This window comes from Felis catus, chromosome D3, assembly GCF_018350175.1.
Source record: "Felis catus isolate Fca126 chromosome D3, F.catus_Fca126_mat1.0, whole genome shotgun sequence".
Taxonomy (NCBI): Eukaryota; Metazoa; Chordata; class Mammalia; order Carnivora; family Felidae; genus Felis; species Felis catus.
In genome coordinates, this window is record NC_058379.1 from 7,337,175 (window position 1) to 7,363,009 (window position 25,835).

Sequence of the window (25,835 nt, forward strand, 5' to 3'; positions counted from 1 at the left end):
AAGACTCAAACTGTTTTAACTTATTGTGGTAATCGTTTCGCAGTATATACTTACAGTCAAATCCTGTTGTATACACCTGAAACTAATACGATGTTATATGTCAATGATATCAATAAAAACTACAGAAGAAAACACTAAGGTCTGCAATATTTATAGGGCAACTACCGCAGTATAGCAACGTTTCCAGACATCAGATCCCTATACAAGTTAAACACCCATGTTGACCATTACCTAGCATTGTGATCCTTTGGGAGAAGGATAGTTTATCATCCTGCTCTTGCTCATTTACATGCATGCATGCTTGGGATTTCACTAGCCTTGGGCATCTCACCTCTTCACCGTACGTTTTGCCCTAATATAAGAGTTTGTGACAAGGCCTGCTGAGAACATTTATTTTCACGGTGCTAAAATAATACACCTTTTCAGTTGGGCAAAAAAATCTGTACCTGTGGTAAGAATTTGTGATATAGATTGAGAATCACTGTGAAAACCGGGTTGAGAATTAGGGCATGAAACAGCATTGAGTAGAAACACGTTATTTTAAAATTTAAAGGGTTTTGATGAGATTATGGAATTGAGAGTTCCAGTGTGTATGTATGATTGATTGGTTGCTTTTCAGCATCATCCCCAAATTCTGCTCTTTGTTTACTAAGACTCATGGGTGAGTCCTTTCTTCATAACAAAGTGTATGTAAAGGATTGAATAGAGCCATCCACTCGAAGAGCAAATGTTTTCAAGCCTCTTTCACATCCCTGACAATTTCCACCCTCGAAGTATTAAAACAAATGAATCATTCTAAAACAATAGTTATTAAGCAATTAAATTCCAGGCACCCTGCTAAGTTTTTAAAATGAAACACGACGTAAATTCCACCCTCTTGATTCTCACAAGTCAAAAGGTACGAATTTTACTAACGGAGTGGGAACTGGATTCCACATGGGATATTATCTGTGTGAAATACAATGCAGTGAATCTATTGGCAAGAGCTAAACAAGTTTGTCGAAGCCGTTGTCTTTTCTTGGGTAAAATTTAGCCTACAAACTAAGAGCAAAGCGGAGGGCTTTCCGACTGCTATAATTTATTTTTTTTTAATTAATTTTTTTTTAACGTTTATTTATTTTTGAGACAGAGAGACAGAGCATGAACGGGGGAGGGTCAGAGAGAGAGGGAGACACAGAATCGGAAACAGGCTCCAGGCTCTGAGCTGTCAGCACAGAGCCCGACGCGGGGCTCGAACTCACGGACCGCAAGATCATGACCTGAGCTGAAGCCGGCTGCTTAACCGACTGAGCCACCCAGGCGCCCCTGACTGCTCTAATTTAAAAGATTTCCATGATAGCGGGTACGCTTGCTGCTACGAAGCAAGTCGCGATTTTTAAGCGGAAGAAGTAGGACCCAGTCCCCGTCTCTCAACTCAATTCTCAGCGTCCAACGACTCCTGGACTGAGGCAGGGTTTCGATGGGGCCGGGGGTCTTGGGGAGCTTCGGAACTGATGCAGCAGAGGGAAAGCAGCGGGCGCCCGATTCAGCAAAGACGGTAGGCGCAGGCCCACCTCAGCTTCCGGGTTGGCGGGGGAGGTGGGGGGAGGGGGCGGTCAGCCGTCCTGGTCACGTGAACGCGCCGTCACGTGGCTGCGTTCGTGGGCTACGCCTAGGGGGAAGCAAGATGGCGGCGCACCTGTCCTACGGACGAGTGAACCTGAACGTGCTGCGCGAGGCGGTGCGTCGCGAGCTGCGAGAGTTCCTGGACAAGTGCGCGGGAAGCAAGGTGAGCGATGGGAGGCGGCGACACTGCTTTCCAGCCCCCCGTCCCTCCTGGCCCAATCCGGTGCCCGATTGCCTGAGTTCCTGGTGCACGAGGTCCCTGGGGCTTCCGAGGAGGGGAGCGGGCAGGACCAATGCGCGGGGGAGGGGGGTCTGCCGGTGGGGCTGGGGCACACGGCAGGAGTCGGCGTGGCATCGCGATTGCTTTGTTGCACCAGAGTAAGCCACTGTGGTATCCCAGGCCATCGTGAACCTTAGCTATGTCAGGTGGCCCTCAGATCCAGAGGGGCAGTTCTGGTGCCCCCTGGGAACAGGACGAATGGGGCGGGCCCGGCCCAAGGATGTCGATGGGCTAGTGAACATGCCTTACAGCGATCATGCATGTCGTACCTTTAAAAGCCGGTGTAGCACTAGCATCTTAGAACCTGCTGCTCACACGAATTGTGAAAGAGGTTGTAATTATTTGCGGTTTTAACGTGACTTTTCTAGGGTTTGTTTCTCCTGTTAGACGTTTACTACCACCCAGCTCACGACTGAGAAATTGTAGATCAAGGACTTAATAGGATTTCGTCTAAGTGGTGTCATCTTTCTCCTCTCTCCTTAGGGTTTATTTGTCCCCCTAAGTAACTGGCAATACAACTCCGGAAAGGAAAGGAAAACTGGGGAATCTCAGGAATCGGTTTTAGGAAGAACAGAACTTCAAGAGATGGAGTGGGTGCTAGCAGCCATTGAGAGAAAAAGGCAGGCTAAGCCCTAGGTGCCCAGTTCAGGCTCAAGAAATGATATTGAAATCTGAATAACATCACGGATTGGATCAATGGCAATATTGTGGGTGTAATATTGTGCTGTGGTTTTGCAAACTGTTACCATTGGGGGAAACTGGGCAGAGCATGCAAGGGCTCTCTCTGTAATATTTCTTACAAATAAAAGTTAATCTACACTTATCTCAGTAAAAATTTCAGTTAAAAAAGGGAAGAAGAGGGGTGCCTGGGTGGCTCAGTCGGTTAAGCCTCCCACTTCAGCTCAGGTCATGATCGCACGGTTTGTGGGTTCGAGCCCTGCTAACAGGGGTCTGTGCTGACAGCTTGGAGCCTGCTTTGGATTCTGTGTCTCCCTCTCTGTCTGCCCCTCCCCCACTTATGCTCTGTCTCTGTCCCTCAAAATAAATAAATAAGGGAAGAAGAAGAAATGACACTGGAGATTAGCAGTAATAATGTTCATGGGAGCCCAGAACAATGACCCATGAGTTGTCAGCTGAGTTCTAGACTGGGGTTCTAGTCCCCTTATACTATATATAAGGTCCAAAGTCCCTACGTGGCCCTGGACATGTTACTTAAACTTCCCAAACCCTTTAAAACTTTCCTCTTCTGTCGAAATAAGACTCGTCATACCTACATCCAAGGTTTTAATTCTATATAATTGGATTATGTGACACTTCCATGTAAAATGCTAGACTGAACTATTGCCATTGGCAGTTTCCATCTGGTTCAATCTACTCGTTAATACCATGACACAAATACACAACAAACTACAGTTCCTTCTTCCTGTTTGAGGATGGTGGTTATGTCTTAACTTTCCCGTGACAACAGTAACATCCTTGTCCAGATCCTGGTTTTCTTTAGACCTGTAAGATACGAATATGATTAGAGCCAGTTAAAATTTTTGCTAATTCAGTTGGAAGCAAATATTCCTACTACGTCTTCTGACTGCTGTTTTCTGTTGATATTGTTGAAATTCCTGATATTAACCCTAACAAGAGAAAGTTTCTCCCCTCCTACAGGCAATAGTTTGGGATGAGTACCTCACAGGACCATTTGGCCTGATTGCACAGTATTCACTACTGAAGGTAAATGAGCTATTTGGGTTTTGTTTGGGGATTAATAATTCTGTACTTTAGTAGTAATAGGATTTTACATTTTTCCTGAGTAATTGACTTGCAGAGTTCTTTGGTCTTTATAGACACTGGTGCTGATGCATGTCTAACATTTTTTATACAGTGGCCACTGGCCAGTGATTTTATACTGATCCTAATTCTAGAGAAATTACTAGCATTGTGCTATGTGACCACCACCTGGTGTCATTGACAGGTCATCACGTGAGTCATTTGAATTCAGATGCAATAGCAGTGACTTAATCCTGAAACTTTGTCCTTTATACATCTGGCTTTGGGGAATCTAAATTTTGCTGATGAAGCATTATGCACTTTTGGCTGGGAGTGTTTATGATGACTGAATCTGGATATGATAGGTAAAGTACAGGGTTTTTGTTAACCTTTTGTGTATGTGTTTTCTTAGGAACATGAAGTGGAGAAAATGTTCACACTTAAAGGAAGTCGTTTGCCAGCAGCTGATGTCAAGAATATTATTTTTTTTGTCAGACCCAGGCTAGAGTTGATGGATATAATTGCTGAAAATGTGCTCAGGTATCTCCCAGAGCTTCTGTTTGGACCAAAAGAGGTTGATCCTTCTCAGGGTTTTAACACACCGAACTCTTCCTTGCAACCTCCTTGGCTTGGCAGTGAATCGGAAGGTGGTCATTTAGAAAACTGGGCAGGCGTGAAAGAATGTAAGAGGGGAATGGGAAGCTCCCATGAACTTGTTCAGACAGTTGGAGAAGGGGGTCATCATATAACCCCGTTTTCAGAACACCTAAAAATTTGGACCTATTATCAGTGGGAAGGACCCTGATTAAAACGACAAAATCTCTAATGGTCATCTTTCAATACACTGTATATCGTGTGCTCGAATTTCATAAGCAAAATAAGTATGAGCTGATTAAAATTTAACGTAGCCTCCAATCTATAGAGGAAGTTCTTAGCCCAGTTTGCACTCTGTGGTACAGTTGATTGAAAAGGCCCTTAAAATCTTAAAAGCATATGGGCTATTTTGGGAGGCCCACTGTCAAGGAGACTAGAGGTGGAAGTCAAGAGTGATCTTTCATTTTTCCGTAAGACTGTGTCACCGCGTTCGTTTGGTTAAAGAACCATCTGTTTTCAGTAAGACACGGACATCCTGTTTCAATAAACCTGAGAGCTTAATGCCCCATAAATGGTTTAAGAGAAAGCTAGAAAATGCTTCACAAAACACTGGCTGTGAATCAACACCTCTTTCCTCTCAGGGAAAAAAAAAGAGAGAGAGAGAGAGAGCCAACTATGCAGCAGTTTGAGTGCGTTTATCCGATGCCCATTTATTTAGCGCCTGCTGTGTGCCAAGCAACAGGCCAGGCTCCAGGAATAAAATAGATGAAATAGCCTACGACTCGAAGGCGCATGCAAGCTAACAAGTGTTACTTCTCTTGCAGTGAAGACAAACGTGGCCCAGCAAGGGATTTCCACATCTTGTTTGTTCCACGACGAAGTTTACTGTGTGAACAGAGGTTGAAAGACCTGGGTGTTTTGGGATCCTTTATTCATAGGGAGGAGTACAGCCTAGACCTCATTCCATTTGATGGGGATCTCTTATCCATGGAATCAGAGGGTGCATTCAAAGTAAGTTTGACATTTAATTTCAGACTTTATTATTTTATTTATTTATTTATTTATTTATTTATTTATTTATTTATTTTTAAGTTTACTTTGAAAGAGAGGCACGCACATGCCTGCATGTACAGGGGAGGGGCAGAGAGAGAGGGAGAGGGAGAATCCCAAGCAGACTCCGAGCTGTCAGTGCAGAGCCCGATGTGGGGCTCGATCCCATGAACCGTGAGATCGTGACCTGAGCCGATGTCAAGAGTCAGACGCTTAACCAGTTGAGACACTCAGGTGCCCCTGTGCTTAATTTTTTTATCACAGCTTTATTGAGACAAAATTCACGTACCATAAAATTTACCCTTTTAAAGGTGCAGTTCAGGGGCGTCGGGGTGGCTCAGTCGGTTGAGTGTCCGACTCTTGGTTTCAGCTCAGGTCATGATCTCATGGTTGGTGAGACTGAGCCACAAGTCGGGCTCTGTGCTGACAGTGAGGAGCGTGCTTGGGATTCTCTCTCTCTCTCTCTCTCTCTCTCTCTCTCTCTCTCGACCCCTCTTCCCTGCTCATGCACTCTCTCTCTCTCTCAAAAATAAAGTGTGCAGTTCATCAGTTTTCAGTATGTTCACAGAGTTGTGCAACCATCACCACTGTCTAATTTTGGAACATTTTTATCATCCCGTAAAGAAACCCTCTGCCCATTAGCAGTCAGTCTCTCTCCCCCAAGCTACTGGCAGTCCCTAGTCTTGTGCCGTCTGTATGGATTTGCCTGTTCTGGAGATTTCTTATTAATGAAGTCATATACATGTGGTCCTTTGTGTCTGGCCTCTTTCTTAGCCTCATGTTCTCCAGGCTCATCCGCGTTGTAACAGGTGTCAGCCCCCTTCCTTTTGATTGCCAAATAGTGTTCCTTTGTAATGATCTCCCACACTGTGTTTACCGTTCATCTAGAGTGGACGGATCATGATTTTTCACTTGTCAGCCATCACGATGCTGCAAACGTTAACACAAGGTTTTGTATGTGCGTGTGTTTTCATTTCCGTTAGATATACGTAGAAGTAGAATTGCCAGGTCATATGATAAAACTCTGTGTTTAACGTTTGGGGGATCCACAGTGACTGCACCATTTTCTGCTCCAGCCAGAGGTAGATGAGGGTTCCAGTTTTATATCCTCACCAACCTACCATCGTCTGTCTTTTTGGTTTGCCATCCTGGTGAGTGTGAAACATTATCTCATTGTGGTTTTGATTTACATTTCCATAGCAACCAGTGATGCTGATCACCTTTTCTTGTGCTGATTGGCCATCGGTATGTCTTCCTTTAAAGAAATGTCTATTCCGCTCCCTGACACATTTTAAAAATTGGGATATTGTATCTTTTCATTAGAAGAGTTGTAAGAATTCTTAGTATGTTCTGGATGCAAGTCCTTTTTTATCAGATACCAGATTTGCAAACATTTTCTCCCATTCTGTGAGGTTTTTTTTCACTTGGTAAAAGTGGGGTCCTTCAAAACACACACACTGGTTTTTTTTCCCACCACAAAAAATGTTTCTAAGTAAGCTTCACGCCCAGCATGGAGCCCATTATGGGGCTTGAACTCACAACCCTGAGATCAAGACCTGAGCCGCGATCAAGAGTCGAGTGAGCCACCCAGGCGCCCTTCCTGACAATTTTTAATTTTGAAGTTCAGTTTATCTGTTTTTTTCCTTCTTGTTGCTTATGCCTTTGATGTCCCATCTAAGAAGTCATTGCCTAACCCGGGGTAACGGGTTTTCTTCAAAGAATTTTATGGTTTTAGTCTTACATTTAGGGCTTTGACCTATTTTGAGTTCATTTTTTTTCTGATGTGAAGTAGGGATCCAACGTCATTCATTTGCGTGTGGCTGTGCATGTGTTCCCGCACCGTTTGCTGGAAGGTGATGGTATTTTCCTCATTGAATTGTCTTGGTACCCTTGTTGAAAATCGGTTGTCCATAAGTGTAAGTGTTTATTTCTGGTGTCTCAGTTCTTTGCCTTAATCAATATGTCTGTCCTTATGTCAGTACCATACTGTCTTGATTACTGTGGCTTTGTAGTAAGCTTTGAAAGTGAGAGATGTGAGTCTTCCAAATTAAAGTAGTTAAATATATCACTTTTCTTTTAGCTTGTGCTTTTTTTTTTAATGTTTGTTTATTATTTTTGAGAGAGAAGGAGAGATAGAATGTGAGTGGGGGAGGGGTCGAGAGAGAGGGAGACACAGAATCCAAAGCAGGCTCCAGGCTCTGAGCTGTCAGCACAGAGCCCGACATGGGGCTCCAACTCACAGAGTGATGAGATCGTGACCTGAGCCGAAATCGGACGCTCAACTGACTGAGCCACCCAGGCGCCCCATTAGCTTGTGCTCTTGAGTGTTAATAAATCCTTTTCCACCCTGAAGATATAGAAAATCGTATATTTTCCTTGGAAAGTCTTGAAGTTTTGCTTTTTATATTCAGGTTTTTAAGCTAGTTTGAATTGTGTGTTTTATGGAGTGTGTGGTGTGAGGTAGGGGCTTGTTTAACTTTTTCCGAACGGGCAGCCCGTTGTTCCAGCAATGGTTTTCTCCACTGAGTATTTTCAGCATGTGTTTATAGTGAATGTGCACGCCTTCTCCAGTTCTGAGAGTTTTCTTGCAAATGTAATTTTATGTATTTGTTTTATTTACCATCTGTATTTCAAAGAACATTTTCTCTCATAAGAATGTTACCTTATCTGGGGCGCCTGGGTGGCTCAGTGGGTAAGGCCCGACTCTTGGTTTCGCCTCAGGTCATGATCTCACAGTTTGTGGGTTCAAACCCTGCATCGAGCTCCATGCTGATGATGTGGGCGCTGCTTGGGATTCTCTCTCTCTGTCCCTCCCGTGTGCATTCTCTCTCTCTCTTTCTCTCTCTCAAAACAAACTTTAAAAAAAAGGAGTATTACTTTACATTTAATAAAATGATTTGAAAGTGTTTGAAAACATTATCCTTGCACAGTGATACATTTCTTTGAGTAAGAAACAGTACAGAGTGAAAAATAAGCCTCCCTGTTCTCAAGCTGCCAAATCCCTCCCAGAAGCAATCACTATTACTAATTCTTTTCTTTTTTCAGAGATGCTTTACATAACTATAGCTCATAGTATATATAAAATACCCTCCTCACTTTGATACAAATGGTGTCATATCCTATGTAAGTTTGGTATCTTGCTCTATTCTCTTAGTAATATATCTCAAGGTTAATTTATACCATACATAAAAATGCTTCTGTATTTTTAATTTTTTTTTAATGTTTATTTATTTTTTTGAGAGAGAGAGGCAAAGTGTGAGCAGGGGAGGGGCAGAGAGAGAGGGAGACACAAAATCCAAAGCAGGATCCAGGTTCTGAGCTGTCAGCACAGAGCCTGATGCAGGGCTCGAACTCAAACCGCGAGATCATGACCTGAGCCAAAGTCGGCCACTTAACTGACTGAGCCACCCAGACGCCCCGTTTGCTTCTGTATTTTTATTTGAAGTTGCATAGTGTTCCATTGTTTGGAGGTATCATGATTTATCAAACCAGTCTCCTTCTGAAGGACATTTCGGTGTTTCTGACCTTGTGCTGTTGGAGGTGGTGCTATAGTGAATAGTCCTATACACGTCTGCCCCGAAGCTGTAGGCTTTAACTGTGCTTTACTCTCCTTTGACATTTGTCTTTTAATTTTGCTTGTGGTAGTTTTTGCCATGTGTGTTTTTCAGCGGAGTCACATTTGTCCATATTTCCTTCCTAGATTCATGGGCTTGTGATGCTGCTGGTCTGGACACTAGAACTTTTGAGAACCTCTGGTGTTGTACAAAAAATTATTTGGAAACTTTTCTCCCCCAGTGCGTTGTTACAGTGATCATCGCCTAAAAAGAGTTTACTTGGGGCAGTAGATTTCACTTGGCCGCACTGATTAATTTGAATAACGAAGAGACCTTCTTGGCTCCTTTTTTGCCACATTCCCTGATGTTTTGCTTATATACTGAATCTCATCCAAGGACCGTACAGATTCCCCCTCCCCCCAACATTTTGTGTGAAGAACCTCAGACATACAGAAAAGTTGAAAGCGTTCTACAGGAAACCCCCACATACCCATCACTTGGATTCCAGCACTGCCATTTTGCTGTATCTGCACCCTCATGTATCTGTAATGCTGTGCCCACATGTAATTAATTCACATCTGTGTAATTAATGGGAGCTGGTAGCAGCTGAGGAAGACTCGTCCTGGCATGAGGAAACCTGCCCAGAGGAGAGATTTCCTCTTTGTGTTTCTGGTGATTTGCAAAAAAAAGGACAATTATTTTCTGCTGCAAATTTCAAGCTCTTGGTTTTGTACATTCACCTCAGATTCTGTTTAGAAATCAACGATTTTGCCTGGATGGTAAAGCCCCAAGTTCCACCTGATGCTAAATGCAACCCCGATTTTTTTTTTTTTTTTTTAATGTTTATTTATTTTTGAGAGAAAGAGAGACAGAGCATGAGCGGGGGAGGATCAGAGAGAGAGAGAGGGAGACACAGAATCCGAAGCAGGCTCCAGGCTCTGAACCGTCAGTACAGAGACTGATGCAGGGCTCGAACTCACAAACTGTGAGATCATGACCTGAGCCGAAGTCTGATACTTAACTGAGCCACTCAGGTGCCCCTCAACCCTGATTTCGGATGGAGTTGATGTAATTTTTACGTATTTATGTGATTTTAAGTAGTGAGCATAATTTAGTGGTTTTTGGCATCAAAAGGCACATGGAGATCTTTCTGTGCTTTGGGGATGTGATTGTAACCTTCTCCATCATTGTGCTGTGTGAAATGTGGGAATCAGAGGTCAGCCCATTGACTGGGCCTGGCCAGTTCACAGCACTCAAGAACAGTGCTTAACGTATTGTGGCCTTCGTATATACACATACAAATCAGTGTCTATAAATCTGTCTCCTTTGTAAACACTGTAGGTATGTGGGATTTGGAGGTCAAAGAATATGTGTATTGAAATGTTAATGATACTAACATTTGTCCCTCTCCAGAGGTCCTCCTGGCTTGAAATTCCACAAACTCACAGTAGAGTTAGGACATTTAACACAAATAATCACCCCATCACCAATTATTTTAGAGCAAAAAATTCAAGATTAATATCTGTTAACTTTTTATTTATTTATTTATTTATTTATGTACTTATTTTTGAGAGAGAGCGAGTGTGCGCATGCACACCTCAGGAGACAGACAGAGGTGGGGAGAGAGGCTCCATGCCCAGCTCAGAGCCCGATGGTGGAGCTCGGTCTCACGACCCTGAGATCGTGACCTGACCTGAAATCAAGAGTCAGATGCTTAACCGGCCGAGCCACTCAGGCACCCCGTTGTTAACGTTTAAATCTTTTTTTAAAGATAGACTTGTGGGGGCACCTGGGTGACTCAGCCGGTTAAGCATCCAATTCTTGATTTCAGCTCAGGTCTTGATCTTGTGGTTTGTGGGTTTGAGCCCTGCATCAGTCTCCATGCTAGCAGTGTGGAGCCTATTTAGGATTCTTCTCCCTCCCTCTTCGCCTCCCCCTGCTGATGCACTCGTGTGCATGTGCGTGTGTGCGCGCACTCTCTCTCTCTCTCAAAATAAATGAATATTAAAAAGAAAAGAGACTCATAAAAGAAATACCTGTAGTGGTAATACTTTTTAAGTTAAAAATACAAATGCTATTTGGAAGATGTTCCCTAATTTTTTCTTCCTTGAATTTTGATCTCACTTCCGCTCCAATCAGGAGTTCTAAGCAATTTTGCCAGAAAGTGTCTCCAGACATTCTTGATCTTGGCCTGGCCCGTTCACTGCAGTGTTAAAATACCCCAGACCTGAAAGAGCCATCATCCTTCACTGCTTCCAGTAGTGACCACACACTCGTCAGTGTCTTTGGGGGACAGCCCTCCTCCCTCCCCGGGGGGGAGTGCACTAGTGCTCTCCTCTGTCTTCCCTGATTCCTCTGGTGTCCTTTCCCTCCTGGCTTTGGAGGCTAGAGACACGTTGGGTGGGTGGGTGGAGGGCAGGTGTCTGGTGCTGTGTACCATTTTGACTTCTGAATGGGTGATATTTGTGGGGGGGGAAAGTCCAAACAATTCCAAATGATAAAAACTAACATTTATTAAGCACTTACTGTAGACTTTAAGTGCTGGGGTTAAATGTTTTACATGCATTTTCTTCTCACTCCTTATGCTTTGTGGACGATATTCCCTTCTACTGATGGGTAAGCTGAGGCACGCAGAGGTTTTCTCACCGGCCCAGGGAGCAGCTGGGAAGTGGCCCGGCTGGGGCCCAGATCAAGGCTGCCTGAGTCTAGAACCGTGCCCCACCCCCCGACGAGGACCAGATCTGAGTGTTTCCCCTCTTACTTCCCAGCTGGTCTTGTGTGCATTTTATTGGCCTTTACAAAAGGCCTTGTATATTTTATGTCATAAAATGTATTTTCTAAAAATGAGATCATAATCTAAAGAATCTTCAGCCACCCCTTTTCACTTCTCAAGACGTTAGGACCTTTGTTTGTTGGCAGCATATGTGAAAACCTCGTGTTTGTCAAAACGGCTAAGTACCCTGTCGTGTGGTCCTCTGGGGCTCCAGGGGTCAAAGAGTATGTGCCTTTATGGGTATTAGCATAGGGCCTTCCCAGAATGTCCTGCCAGGGTCTACACTCCCCACGGTGAGTGGGAGAACCCATTCCCCTTGTAAGTCTTTGTTAATCAGTTTACTGACGAGCTCGTAAAGTACACCTGGTGGGCTCGACGAACACTTTTCTTCCAGAAGGCTCTGCCCGTTGCTCCCACAGCTGCGTCTCCATAGCACCGCTGTTGGCCTTGTGCTCTAGACTCCCAAAGAGCAGCTTGACAAAACGGTCTTGCGTCCCCCTCTTTCCAGGCAAAGCGGGAAATGAGTGGAAAACCCCAGTACCAGACAGAGGCGGGTGCTGGCAAGCACCCTATGACTGTGGCCTGGCAGTAACCACCCTTCCCCCCCCCCCCCCCCCCCACAGGAATGCTACCTGGAGAGTGACCAGACCAGCCTCTACCATGCAGCCAAGGGGCTGATGACCCTGCAGGCTCTGTACGGGACAATCCCCCAGATCTTTGGGAAAGGAGAGTGTGCCAGGGTAAGAAGTGGCATGTGTTTCTGGGGTGAAGGAAGGGGTGCCCTGCTACCCGAAAGGGGAGTGATAGCAAGCTGTTTACAAATAAGTACAGCCAGTCCTGTTTGTGAATTCACCTAGTTGCTGAAATGTACTCGTAGCCCCCCAGACCGACAGTCACGGTGTTTTGTGGACAGGTCCAGGGCAGCAAAGAATTTGAGTTGTCCAATGTGCCTGTTCCCAGCTGACATCCCTGCCTTCTTGTTTCATCTCTTGGACTATAAACGGGCACTATATAGTGCCATGTGCTACTTAACGCCATATTTCTTGCACTTTTGTGCTTTTTATTGGTGATCTCACTGTTTCACATGGCCCCACAGGTAGTCCTAAAGCACTGTCCGGTGTTCCCAAGCTCAGGAAGGTTCTGGTGTGCCGTACAGAGAAAATACCTATGTTGGCTAAGCTTCCTTCGGGCATGAGTTACAGTGCTGTTGGCTATGAGTTCATTGTTGGTGAATCAACAGTATATATTAAATAAGGTGTCTTTAAATAGAAACACACATTGATTAGTTGATAAAAATGTTGTCACCAGAGGCTCACGGGAGCTTAACCCCGTATTTCCCCTCAGAGCAGTGGCTCAGTATTTGCTAAGTCAGTGGTCATGGTGACTCTCCAAAAGTACCATGAATAACGAGAACAGACTGTGTCTGAGCTCATGCCTCGTTGAGTAGTGGCCGGTGTTGGGGTACATGTACGTGTTCGAGTGGGTGGCCAACAGCAGACGCTCTTCTCTGTCTTGAGCTAAATTTGAAAATCAGCTAATTCCCAGGAAAGTCCCATCTGATCCAATGTTTGATTTCCAGCAAGTGGCCAATATGATGATCAGGATGAAGAGAGAGTTTACAGGAAGCCAAAATTCAATATTCCCTGTTTTTGATAATCTCTTGCTGCTCGATCGAAACGTGGATTTATTAACGCCTCTTGCCACGCAGCTTACGTATGAGGGACTCATTGATGAAATTTATGGCATTCAGAACAGTAAGTAAAGCGACATGTGTGTTTGCTAACAGGTCATTGGATACAGACATCCAGAAGGTTTCTCCTTTTTTTTTTTTTTTTTTTCAACGTTTTATTTATTTTTGAGACAGCATGAATAGGGGAGGGGCAGAGAGAGAGGGAGACACAGAATCGGAAACAGGCTCCAGGCTCCGAGCCGTCAGCCCAGAGCCTGACGCGGGGCTCGAGCTCACAGACCGCGAGATCGTGACCTGGCTGAAGTCGGACGCTTAACCGACTGCGCCCCCCAGGCACCCCGTTTCTCCTTTTTTTTGAGATGCTGTCTTTGCATGTAAATCAGAGGACATTTGAGAAAATAAAAATACTGACTTTCGGCTTTCAGACAAAGTCCAAGCAAAAACTGCTGTCGTCGGTGCCACAAGGGCTGGCCAGGTGCTTTGTGTGCAGGACTGTGCTTATCCCCGTGAGCTGTGGCCATGGGTTAGATTCAGGTGGCGTTGCAGTTCGGAGACTGTAGACCCTCCCGGCTGGCAGTTGTTCAGGAAAGCTTGTCGGAGAGGCGGCATCTGCCCTGGGTTTGCGGAGAGGGCACAGCGTGGGGCACACCATGTCATAAATGCAGGGACGCTACAGGGGAGATGCTGTGGGGTATATCCAGGGAAGGGCAGGTAGTCGAGGTTGGGGACACCAGATGGAAGACTGGGGAGGCCGGCTAGCAGTTGGGTGCGACAGATTATTAGGTCAGAGGTCACTTTGGCCCACATGATGCTTGTTTCTGTCAGCATTTAAAATTTTAGAAACGTTTAGTAATAATCCTGATTGATTTATTTGTGACCAAAGTGTACCTTGATATGGGAAAAACTGAAACCTCTGTGCCATACGCCATTTTCCCTAAAGCCAAGGGCTTCCTTCTCTCCTGAGCTGGAGAGTTCTGTTTTGAGCCTGGGCACTTGATCGGTTCTGCCGGTAAATTCACCCAGGCGCTTGTCTCCTTCCATTGTGGCTCAGGTTATGTGAAGTTACCTCCAGAGAAATTTGTACCTAAGAAACAGGGCGATGGCGGGAAGGACCTTCCCACGGAAGCCAAGAAGCTTCAGCTGAATTCTGCAGAGGAGCTATACGCTGAGATCCGAGACAAAAACTTCAACGCGGTGGGCTCAGTACTTAGCAAGAAAGCAAAGGTGATCTCCGCAGCGTTTGAGGTGAGGCGGTCTGGCTGTCTTGCTGCGCCCAAGGTCACGGGCTAGACTGCCTCTCCCAGGAAGAGGGGCAGAGCCCCAGAGAGACACCCCCCTCCCCGCCCCCGCCGTGAAGCAGGGCGACAGCGTCATTGCACATTTCTCTCCTAAGGAGCTGTGTGTTTGGTCCTGGGGGCCCCACAGGCCTTCTTTTAGAACTCGTTCCCAGACCCACAACGGAAGGTTTTGAGCCTGCTCCTTTTTTGCAGGGTGGCAGGAGCTGGGTGTGCAGTTCACAGACTTGTGTCGTAAATATTTGCTTTACCCTCTTCTTTTTCGTGATTCCTACCTCACACAAGATGGAGCCAGCTGGGCCATAAATAAAAGATCCCCTATAATAGAACTTGCAGCTTGGGGTGGAAGCTCGAAGTTTAAGCCAGCGGGTAGGTGACGGGGGAGCCCCGCAGATGTGGGAGGTGATAATGAGAGAGGCAGTTTCATTATCACCTTCCTGCCTCCTCTTGCCCGGCCACTGAGTTATTCTTGGGGAAGCTCGTTTTGGAAACATGGAAATTCAGGAAGATGTTAAACCCTGAATATTTAGACTTTGGAAACATAAACTGGGAGAATTTTTGAAAACGAATTTCCCACCGAGTATATATTAGATTTCATCTTTCTTAGGGATTATATTTATTAATTGATTGTCATATATATATATATTTTTTATGTTTTAATTTTGAGAGGGAGAGTGCGAGCAGGGGAGGGGCAGAAAGAGAGGGAGACAGAATCCGAAGGAGGCTGAGCTGCCAGCACAGAGCTCGAACTCACAAACCGCAAGATCATGACCTCAGCCACCCAAGCGCCCCTGATATTCATATTTCTGAAGTTCCTTTTGGTTTAAATGATTACATTTTGGAAAAAAAAATCACTAAACGAGGTTCACTTTTCCATGGACGATATTCAAGGTTGAGATCCAGCAGTAAGAATGAGTTTTTTTATTATTATAGAGGACACTTCTTGCTGCTTACGTTCCCCTCTTGACAGCGTTTCTGTGTTTTACTCGAAGCGCTTGTGGGTAACCTAATAGGGTCCCCCACGAATACTCCAGTGTTACTCCAATGTCTGCAGATACCACTCACGATCTGAGCCCGGGCAGAGGAGGAGAAACCCTCACATGTTTGCTCTCTGAACTACCGACACGGTCATCAGGCACCACGAACTCCTCTTTTTTGTTTCATTCGTAACGTGGGAGCTGGGTTTGGCCTGCTTTATTTGTATCCCTTTCTTTCTTTCACATCGATAATAAATGAAACATCCTCTGAGCAACGCGCAGAACGGAGCGCTTTAAAAATACCTTCCCTGGGGCGCCTGGGTGGCTTAGTTGGTTAAGCGTCCGACTTCGGCTCAGGTCACGATCTCGTGGTCTGCGAGTTCGAGCCCCGCGTCGGGCTCTGGGCTGATGGCTCGGAGCCTGGAGCCTGCTTCCAATTCTGTGCCTCCCTCTCTCTCTGCCCCTCCTCCATTCATGCTCTGTCTCTTTCTGTCTCAAAAATAAATAAACGTTAAAAAAAAAAATTAAAAAAAATACCTTCCCTGCCCGATGGGTCTGCTGTTCCATCCATTTCAGGAAAGGCACAACGCCAAGACGGTCGGGGAGATCAAGCAGTTCGTGTCCCAGCTGCCCCACATGCAGGCAGCGAGAGGCTCGCTCGCAAACCACACGTCGATCGCAGAGTTAATCAAAGACGTTACCAGTGAGTATCCCGTGGAGGGAAGGTTTTCATCTGGGGCCAACCTGCGCACACCGGGGTCATTGTCACTGTGACGCCTCCTTGGGAAAGGCAGCTCCGTTTTAACATGTTACTTGCAGCATTAATTAAGTGTGTGCACGTTCATAGTTAAAAGTGTTCCGTTCGTAGTTAACTCATTTTTTCCTGTTACTAAAACACTGTAATCCTAAGGCAAAATACTTGGAAGAGTGATAAGAGAAAAAAACTCTACTGCGAGTTTGCCGCCATAATGAGGCTCTATTTTTTCAGTCTAGTGTTTTCCCTCTTGCTGAGGGTTATTTAATCAGAGCAATGTGACATTTCCACATTTGTTTTTGTTTTTCCCTTGAAAACCTCCTGCAGAATGGGTAGCAAGCTTACACGCTGAGTATTTTGAAAGAACTCAGAAGAGATATATTAAACCAAAGACGAGTTTATTCCTAAAACATGGGTGCCCCGTATTATGAAGTGTACTTTGAACCTGAAGTAGAACATGGTATTAGAAAATCAGTCTTTTGTTTTCATGTCCGTTGAAATCAGTTAAAACTGGTGGTTGGGTCGCCTGGGTGGCGCAGTCAGTTAAGCGTCCGACTTCAGCCAGGTCACGATCTCGCGGTCTGTGAGTTCGAGCCCCGCGTCAGGCTCTGGGCTGATGGCTCAGAGCCTGGAGCCTGTTTCCGATTCTGTGTCTCCCTCTCTCTCTGGCCCTCCCCCGTTCATGCTCTGTCTCTCTCTGTCCCAAAAATAAATAAACGTTGAAAAAAAAAATTAAAAAAAAAAACTGCTGGAATTTGCTGATGGTAGTGAAATGCTGGGGAGATTAGTTTTCCCTGTTAGGGCACAGTTCTTGAGATCTGTGTTGAGTCCTGAGGATCACCAAGGGGTACAGCGGTCAACTACATCTTGATGTAATTTAGGAGGATAGTGGTGTAGGATTTTCCATGTTTTTAGAAGATTGTTTTCAGATGACAATTTATTCGATTAAAAAAAATTTTTTTTTGATGTTTATTCATTTTTGAGAGAGAGAGACACACACAAAGAGCAAGTGGAGGAGGGGCAGAGAGAGAGGGAGACACAGAATCCCAAGCAGGCTCCTGGCTCCGAGCTGTCAGCACAGAGCCCGCCGCGGGGCTCAAACTCCCGAGCCATGAGATCATGACCTGAGCTGAAGTCGGACGCTTAAGCAGTTGTGCCCCTCAGGCGCCCCTCCGATGACAATTTGAACCTTTTGCTTGCTTGCTTTTTTTGCACGTCTCGTTTCTTCATCATCTTCTGGGTAGAAAAACACAGTGTTCCAGTAAATTAACATTTACTTAATATCTAAGTTGCAAATTTGCTAATTACATTTTAGCCTCTGAAGACTTCTTTGATAAACTAACAGTGGAGCAGGAGTTTATGTCTGGAATAGACACTGATAAGGTATGTGAACAATCAACTAGCAAATAATTGATGATTTGCCGGACGTAAGATTATAGCTAGAAGAGCAGATGCTTTGATTCCCATGCCTAGCCTAGGTATTTTTGAGAGTGCAGAATGTGAAAATCTGGGTTTCACCAAGTAGCAGTTCCTTAACTTTGCTCTGTGCAAGGTGTTTTCTGCAGTGCATGGAGTGATGGAGACCCAGCCCCTGAAATCAGCAGTCTTTAAGGCCTGTAGTAGATAAATTAAGAGGTTTGCTTTCTGAGGGAATTGGGTCATTTAATTCCTTTAAACATCCACTTCTGTTCATGTATTTAAAATTATTTCATTCATAGAAATTCCTCTTTTCTCTAGAAAAGTTCCGGACCGTATGGTCCATAAATCGCCGTTATAATTGAAATAGATGCAGTCACACATGCCCCAGCCTCCCCGCAGCCTCTCAGGAAGTGGTCTGCAGTGTGTGGACGGGCGTTTGCATCACTAAGTGCATCCTCCACTTTGAAAAATAATAGTAAATATTAAGTTCTTTAGGTCCCCAAAGTGGACCGTGGTATGCATACGTATATATTTATTTCCAGGTCAACAGTTACATCGAAGATTGTATTGCCCAAAAGCACCCACTGATCAAGGTGTTAAGACTGGTTTGCCTCCAGTCTGTGTGCAACAGTGGACTCAAACAAAAAGTTTTGGATTATTACAAAAGAGAAATTCTCCAGGTCAGTATGTTTTAAGTTACTCATTTACCAAGGGAGGAGACATCTTTTTAAAAATACTTCTTGGCGGCACCTGGGTGGCTCAGTCAGTTAAGCAGCCGACTTCGGCTCAGGTCGTGATTTCGCGGTCCGTGAGTTCGAGCCCTGTGTCAGGTTCTGTAATGACAGCTCAGAGCCTGGAGCCTGTTTCAGATTCTGTGTCTCCCTCTCTCTGACCCTCCCCCGTTCGTGCTCTGTCTCTCTCTGTCTCAAAAATAAATAAACGTTAAAAAAAATTTTTTTTTTTAATAAAAAAAAAAATACTTCTTGGTATTTTGAATACCAAAAATACTTCCGAGCGCCTGGGTGGCTCAGTCGGTTAAGCGTCCCAACTCTCAATCTCAGTTCGGGTCTTGATCCTCAGGGTGGTGAGTTTGGGCCCTGTGTGGGACTCTATGCTGGGTGTGAGGCCCACTAAAACAAAAACAAAAGCCTTTTTAATTAAAGCTCCTATTTTGATACATTGTTTCCACAGCCTTTATAGTTTCTAACAAGTAGAGGGGTTGTCCTTGGTATTGATCACTGTTTACTGTGTTCGCATAATGACACCTGATGTTTATCGAGCATTTACTGTGTGCCAGGCTCTACTGAAAGAGCTTTACTGGGGCTCCTGGGTGGCTCAGTCGAGCCGGTTAAGCGTCCGACTTCGGTTCAGGTCATGATCTCGCAGTTTGTGGGTTTGAGCCCCGTGTCGGGCTCTGCGCTGACAGCTCGGAAGGTGGAGCCTCCTTCAGATTCTGTGTCTCCCTCTCTCTCTGCCCCTCCCCTGCTTGTACTCTGTCTCTCTCTGTCTCAAAAATAAACATTAAAAATCTTTTAAATGAAAAAAAACAAAGAGCTTTATTGTATTTATTCGTTTGACCTTCACTGCAGCCCTGTGTGTTAGATGCTGTTATCATCCCCCTTTTATGGATGAAAACACTCAGGCACAGAGTAGTTACATAGCTTGCCCAAGGTCACCCAGCCAGTAAGTGGTAGAGCGAGTGCCAAAACCCAGGGAACTGGGGTCAGGTGCCCATGCTCTTAACCAGACTGCATTTGATTCAGGAAGGGACCTTTTTGCAAGTATTCTGATAATAATTCCTTCTCAGACTTATTTAGAGTAAGCCTGTTTTACTTCATAATTAGGAAGAAGCCACCTTTATTTTTAAAAATTCTGCCCTCTGTTTGAAAACGTCTCAGGGAATGTTTATTTGCTATTACCATCCACGGTTAAATACATTGTTGTTAAAACTAAACGCTCAGGGGCGCCTGGGTGGCGCAGTCGGTTAAGCGTCCGACTTCAGCCAGGTCACGATCTCGCGGTCCGTGAGTTTGAGCCCCGCGTCGGGCTCTGGGCTGATGGCTCAGAGCCTGGAGCCTGTTTCCGATTCTGTGTCTCCCTCTCTCTCTGCCCCTCCTCTGTTCATGCTCTGTCTCTCTCTGTCCCAAAAATAAATAAACGTTGAAAAAAAAAAAAAAAACTAAACGCTCATTCAGTTTTTTTTGTTATTCTCTCGTTTTGTCTTTTATTGTTCGTTTTTATTTTTTTAATATTTATTTATTTTTGAGACAAAGGGAGACAGAGCGTGAGCAGGGGAGGGGCAGAGAGAGGAGACACAGAATCCGAAACAGGCTCCAGGCTGTGAGCGGTCAGCGCAGAGCCCGACGCGGGGCTCGAACTCACGGACCGTGAGATCATGACCTGAGCTGAAGTCGGACACCTAACCAGTGGAGCCACCCAGGCGCCCCTCTTGTTTTGTTTTTAAAAAAATTACACAGATAATACATGCGTTCTTATCACATAAGAGTCTGGTAAGGTGAAGTACCTGGAGCCAAATGGGATCCTTCTGCCCCTCGCTCACACCACCTGCCTCCCCAGATAGGACCGACAGTTTGCGTGCTTCCAGACTCTTCTTTGCACTTTTGTACAAAGAATATTTACGTGCACAGACTTGGGGGCGAGACTGGCTGGATCCATGTCTCAGCTCTGCTGCCCATTAGCCGTGTAACCTTGGGCCGGTTCTTTAAACTCCTCCATCAAATGGAGACGATACTACCACCTACCTCACTGGCTTATTAGAAAGATGACTGAGTTAATGTATGCAAAGCTCTGAGAACAGACTACTGCTGCCCCTGCTCACACAAAGTATGTAAGTACTGACCATTGTTACTATTACCTACTGTATCTTTTTTAAAACAGAAGTAAAATCCTAGGGTACATAGTGTTCTGTTGTGATAGTTTTTGTCCTTAATATATCCAGATCTTTCTTGTCCGGATGTGTAGATGTCCCTCGTTCTTGTTTTTTAATATCTAATTATATCTCATATAAATACATAATTTATTTGTAAATTGGAAGATGTGTATTGCAAAGTACATAACATATTTATTTATTTATTTATTTATTTATTTATTTATTTATTTATTTATTTGATGCTCACTTAAGTTGCGTCTATAAATTCTGACTTTAAAGTAAAATCTTTAGGGGCTCCCGGTGGGTCAGTCGCTTAAGCGTCTGACTTCAGCTCAGGTCATGATCTCACAGTTTATGGGTTCAAGCCCTGAGTTGGGCTCTGTGCTGACAGCTCAGAACCTGGAGCCTGCTTTGGATTCTGTGTCTCCCTCTCTGTGTCCCACTCCTCTCCCGCTCGTGCTCTCTCCCCCCCCCCCAAAATAAACATTGAAAAAAAAATAAAAATAAAGGAAAAACTTTAAATTCCTCTTTGAAACAGTGAGCTGGGTTCATTTTAATGGGTAGGCAGGTCTCATCCCCCGCGGACTTTGGTAACGTGACCTCGAGTACGAACCGAATTGATTTGTGGGAAGTGCTCTTTTTAGAAAGTGGCAGAAACCCTTTTCCTGATCTGACATCAATGCCAAACGACATCTCTTGCAGACGTACGGCTATGAGCACATACTGACCTTATACAACCTAGAGAAGGCTGGCCTGCTGAAACCACAGACGGGGGGCAGAAACAATTACCCAACGATCCGGAAAACGTTACGCCTCTGGATGGATGATGTAAACGAACAGGTAAGACACACCCCTCCACTTCAACTCAGTTTACCTATTGTTAACGGTTTATTGTGACCACATATGGTACTTGATTTACACATCCACCATGCATTTTCTAGAAACAGTTTTCTAGTGTGTTTGAGAAAGTAATGCATTCGCGCGTTCCATCTCCCAGAATCCCAGCGGGGAGCGGAGAGGGTGCTCTCACACTGGGTGGTTTGAGGAGAGTTTCGGGAGATGTGGGCAGGGTGGGAACCGGTGAAAGGAGTCAGTGGCGATTCCTTGCCAGCCTGGGCCCGAGGGCAAGGAGAAGGAGCTGTCGCAGAAACCCGTTCCACAACCTGGAGAAAAGAGCTGTGTGGAGAGGCCGCCTGACAAGATGAGGGATGAGAGAGGCCTGTGGTCGAGGGACACAGCCAGCCTCCAGCAGTGTCGCCAGAGGAAGCCAGGGCAATAACCCTGACGCCGTGCTGCTGCCCACTCCCCAGGTTTCCATCCGGTGCCTCCCATTGGCCGAACCCAAATCGGGCACGGGAGCACGTTGGTATAGAGCCTGCGGGTTCGCCTCCTGGACACAGAGCACCGAGGAGGGCGGAGGGATCGAAAATATTCGTGTGGTAAAAATGTTGGCCAATACAAAAGTAAGACGAAACAGTGAGGAGTCAGGTTTCCTCCACACCTAACCCAGGTTTTCCCTCAGAAGGAACCACTGTAACCGTTTTTTTTTAATCTATCCTTCCAGGAAGAGTCTTCTGTATCTACTGACATTTTAACATAAATGATGAGTATTTTCAGAGCGCCTGGGTGACTCCGTCGGTTAAGCGTCCGACTCGGCTCACGTCATGATCTCACAGTTTGTGAGTTCAAGCCCCGCATTGGGCTCTGTGCTGGCAGCTTAGAGCCTGGAGCCCGCTTCAGATTCTGTGTCTTTCTCTCTGCCCCTTCCCTGCTTGTTCTGTCTCTAAGATAAGATAAGATAAGATAAGATTAGTATTTTCTACCACTGACCCTCAAAGCAGAGTGCACTTTGCTTTACATTTACTATTGATGCCAGTCTTTCTAAATTTCTTTTTTTTATTTTCTGTTTTTGGACTTTCATAGGCACTTTATCAGGCTGCCTCCTGCAACAAAAGCTAATAATTAAAAAGCCTCCTCTTCCAGTGGCAAAATTGGATTATCTTTCCCCGGCGGGAGTATAGATACTCTTAATTTCTACGTTGTACAGTGTAAACACTATGCTAGTTCCACTCTCTCACTGTTCTTTTTTTTTTTTTTTTTTTTTTTTAATGTTTGTTTTTGAGAGAGAGAGAGAGAGAGAGAGCACATGAGTGAGGGAGGAGCAGAGAGACAGGGAGACAGAGGATCTGAAGCGGGCTCCGCGGGACGCTTGAGCTGAGGTCGATTGCTCAACCGACTGAGCTACCCGGGCGCCCCTCCCTCACTGTTCTGATCTGCCCCTCCCCACCCCAACCACCACTTACCACTGTGTCTTGAAGATCCTGTGATCTACTTCATTCTTTTTTGTAAGGTTTTTTTTTTTTTTTTTTTAATGGTTGCAGAGCGGTCTTGCAGATAAACCTTAATTTACGACTTGCCAGATTTCTCCTGCTAGAAATTCAGGGTGTTTCCAGTCTGTTGCTAGCACCCACGGTGTTAGTTTACCGGTTTGCGCTTTGGTCTGTGCTGGTACAAGCCCCCTCCGTAGGGTAAATACCTACAAGTGGGACAGCCGGGTTCAAGGGGTGGGCTCGTTGTTACTCAGCTAGAGAGCGCCGGCTTACCCTCCAAGAAGTTTCTTGCCAGACCAGGTAACCTCGTTTCGTGGCCAGTACCTAGAGATGCTTTGAGTGGCGTTTTCAAGATTTGAGTGGGAAGCGAACCTCTGGCAGCTAAGAATCGGGCCCAGCCGGGGTGGACTGGAGCAGGGCGTGGCCGGCCTTGATTTGTGTTTCTGCCCTCACAGGCAAATCACGTATTTTGGGGTTCCCCGTAAAGCCACTGTTCAGTGACTCTGTGTCTCTATGTCTATAGGCTTTTTTCCTTTAATTATTTAACAGAATCCCACGGACATATCCTACGTGTACAGCGGCTATGCCCCTCTCAGCGTGCGGCTGGCCCAGCTGCTGTCCCGGCCGGGCTGGCGAAGTATCGAGGAAGTTCTGCGCATACTCCCAGGGCCCCACTTCGAAGAGCGGCAGCCGTTGCCCACGGGACTGCAAAAGAAACGTAAGTCGGTGGCCAGCATCTGCGACCGCGCACCGCCGGTGTGGTTTTCGTGGATTATGCGGTTGCCCCGTAAAGTACCCGGGAGTCAGAGTCCGGCACACCTCTCGTTGGTTGCTGGTGGAGGGTGTGGGCACCGGAACCCGCCCTCCCCGCAGGAGTGACAGCTCTTAACCTCTGAGTTGAGGATCTCCGTAGTTAGAGAAAACGGTGAGATCCAGATCGAGTTCCTGAGTGTCCGAGGAATTGTCTGCACCAAGACTCAGTTACAGTTACCATTTTTTTTGCTCCTTACACACGATGCCGTTTTTTTGAGAGGCGGGATGAGAAACACCCATAATGAATAATTCTTCATTCTGAAATGTTTCCATTTTAGGTCAACCGGGAGAAAACCGAGTGACTCTGATATTCTTCCTCGGGGGCGTAACCTTTGCTGAAATTGCTGCCCTGCGATTTCTCTCCCAGTTGGAAGATGGAGGCACAGAGTATGTCATCGCCACCACCAAACTAATGAATGGGGCCAGCTGGATCGAGTCCCTAATGGAAAAACCTTTCTAGGGTGCCCAGAGTCGAGTGAACTGCAGAGGAAGCTCGTTTGGAGAGGCCGCCACAAGGAGGGGAGACCTCACTGAAGAAAAACGGAAGAACACAGAATTTACTTCGGGGCCGGCTTCTTAAATTACACGGTTTCCTCCTCTCTGCTTCTCTTTTGTGTTTCTAATTTCCGGAAGAAAGAAGACCAGAAGAGAATCAACCTGGGTAAAAGAAACACCAGTTGTTAACGTCCTAAGCTCAGGATCCTCCTTAGAGACTTCTGGAAGCGTGCGAAGGACAGTGGGGATGGATCGTCTTCTGCAGCTGCACACGGGGGGGCCAGTGCTTAAAATAAGAAGGCAGGGACTGAGGAAGTAAAAACGAGAACCAGAAAGGCTCACCCCTGATTGAATAGTACCGTCTTTCCCGTCATGCCCAGGGCAGTGGCTGAGTGTGGAGGCAAGAGCTCGTCTCGTCTCGGAGTTGAGATTTCTTTCTCCTGCAGAGCCTGGCACGTTGTATTTGGTGTCACCCCCTCCGTCATATCTGATCGTGAAGGCAAGTGTTGATTCCTTGTGCTTTCTGCTTTCACTTCCTCCGCTTCGATAAAGCAAGAGGCCTGGAGGGACTTCTTTCTCCAGATCAAAGCTTATGTATCATCTGTCTGACCAGCTAAACTCCTGTGGCTTCCCGTACTTCTCAAGGGCTTGTGACGTTGAGGGGCGTGAGGATTGGGGAGCAGCTTCCTGGGAATTTTCTTAGACACTTTTCCAAGACACTTGCTTAGCACACGTCTTATAAACTCCAAGACGTTTCCGTGGCCGATGCCTCCACCCGGGGCTTCAGTTTTCTTCCCCGGCCATCACGGGCCCCAGCCTCCAGCTGGTCCCACCCGGAGCAGTCGTGACATCAGCATTTGCCAACGCCGTCTCCACGGTAACTGCCCCCGCGTACTTCTCTGCGGCTGCTCCACACTTGGCCTCTGGCAAAACACGGCTCCGCTTCAGTCCCTGGTCCGGTACCTCAGCCTCTTCTGGTGCAGCTCATCGATGGTCTTGGAGACCAGCTGCTCCTGCAGGAGGCGGTTAGTTAGCCGTGGGGCGGAGGAGTGGGGTGTTGGTGGAGAGGCTGGAAATCGGCGTGCGTCCCCTGCCTCCCTCCTGCTCCGTCCCAACGCCTGGAAGAGTTAAATCCAAGAAGGGGACCAAATGGATGGCTTTGTGGCCCTTGCACAAGTCTCCCCTCTGCCGGGGGACCACGGTCAGCATCCCTTCTGAGGCAGGGTGTGGTTTCTGTTGTTCATTAGTAACCATACATGTTTTTTCCTCATTTTGTTTCATTAATGAAATTCTGTCAGCACATCGCATGTTATGAGTGAAAGAGAAATTCTATAATAAATCTCTTTCAGAGTGAGGTGTAGAAGAGGTCATATTTAAGAGATTTCCTTCTCACGCATTCAACTTGGCCTTGACCTTCAGTGTTTGGAAAATGGTCTTAAAAAAGAAAACTATCCCTGGTTTAGAAGGTCCTTTTTCAAATACTTGTTATCCCAGGGAGACTACTTTATACCTTCCAGCCCCAGCTGTTGTCAGCTTCAGCTGCCTTAGAGAATGA

The 25,835-nt window shown here is 45.9% G+C and overlaps 1 protein-coding gene across 3 annotated transcripts; it reads left to right on the forward strand.

Moving 5' to 3' along the window:
* The first annotated feature begins 1,612 nt into the window (after positions 1-1,612).
* VPS33A (VPS33A core subunit of CORVET and HOPS complexes) lies at positions 1,613-25,634 on the forward strand. Of its 3 annotated transcripts, XM_011287839.4 has the most exons (13): positions 1,613-1,768; positions 3,545-3,610; positions 4,059-4,186; positions 5,065-5,251; positions 12,241-12,357; positions 13,197-13,371; positions 14,359-14,552; positions 16,156-16,282; positions 17,649-17,716; positions 18,295-18,432; positions 21,345-21,482; positions 23,522-23,690; positions 24,064-25,634. In XM_011287839.4, the coding sequence occupies exons 1-13, from the start codon at positions 1,667-1,669 to the stop codon at positions 24,243-24,245; spliced, it is 1,791 nt and encodes a 596-aa protein (XP_011286141.1). In that variant the 5' UTR covers positions 1,613-1,666; the 3' UTR covers positions 24,246-25,634. The 3 variants fall into 3 exon arrangements, with proteins under 3 accessions (XP_011286141.1, XP_019670050.1, XP_044897029.1); XM_019814491.3 differs by lacking the exon at positions 24,064-25,634 and having other exon boundaries at positions 23,496-23,623; XM_045041094.1 differs by lacking the exons at positions 23,522-23,690; positions 24,064-25,634 and adding an exon at positions 21,953-22,296.
* The last annotated feature ends 201 nt before the right edge of the window (positions 25,635-25,835 follow it).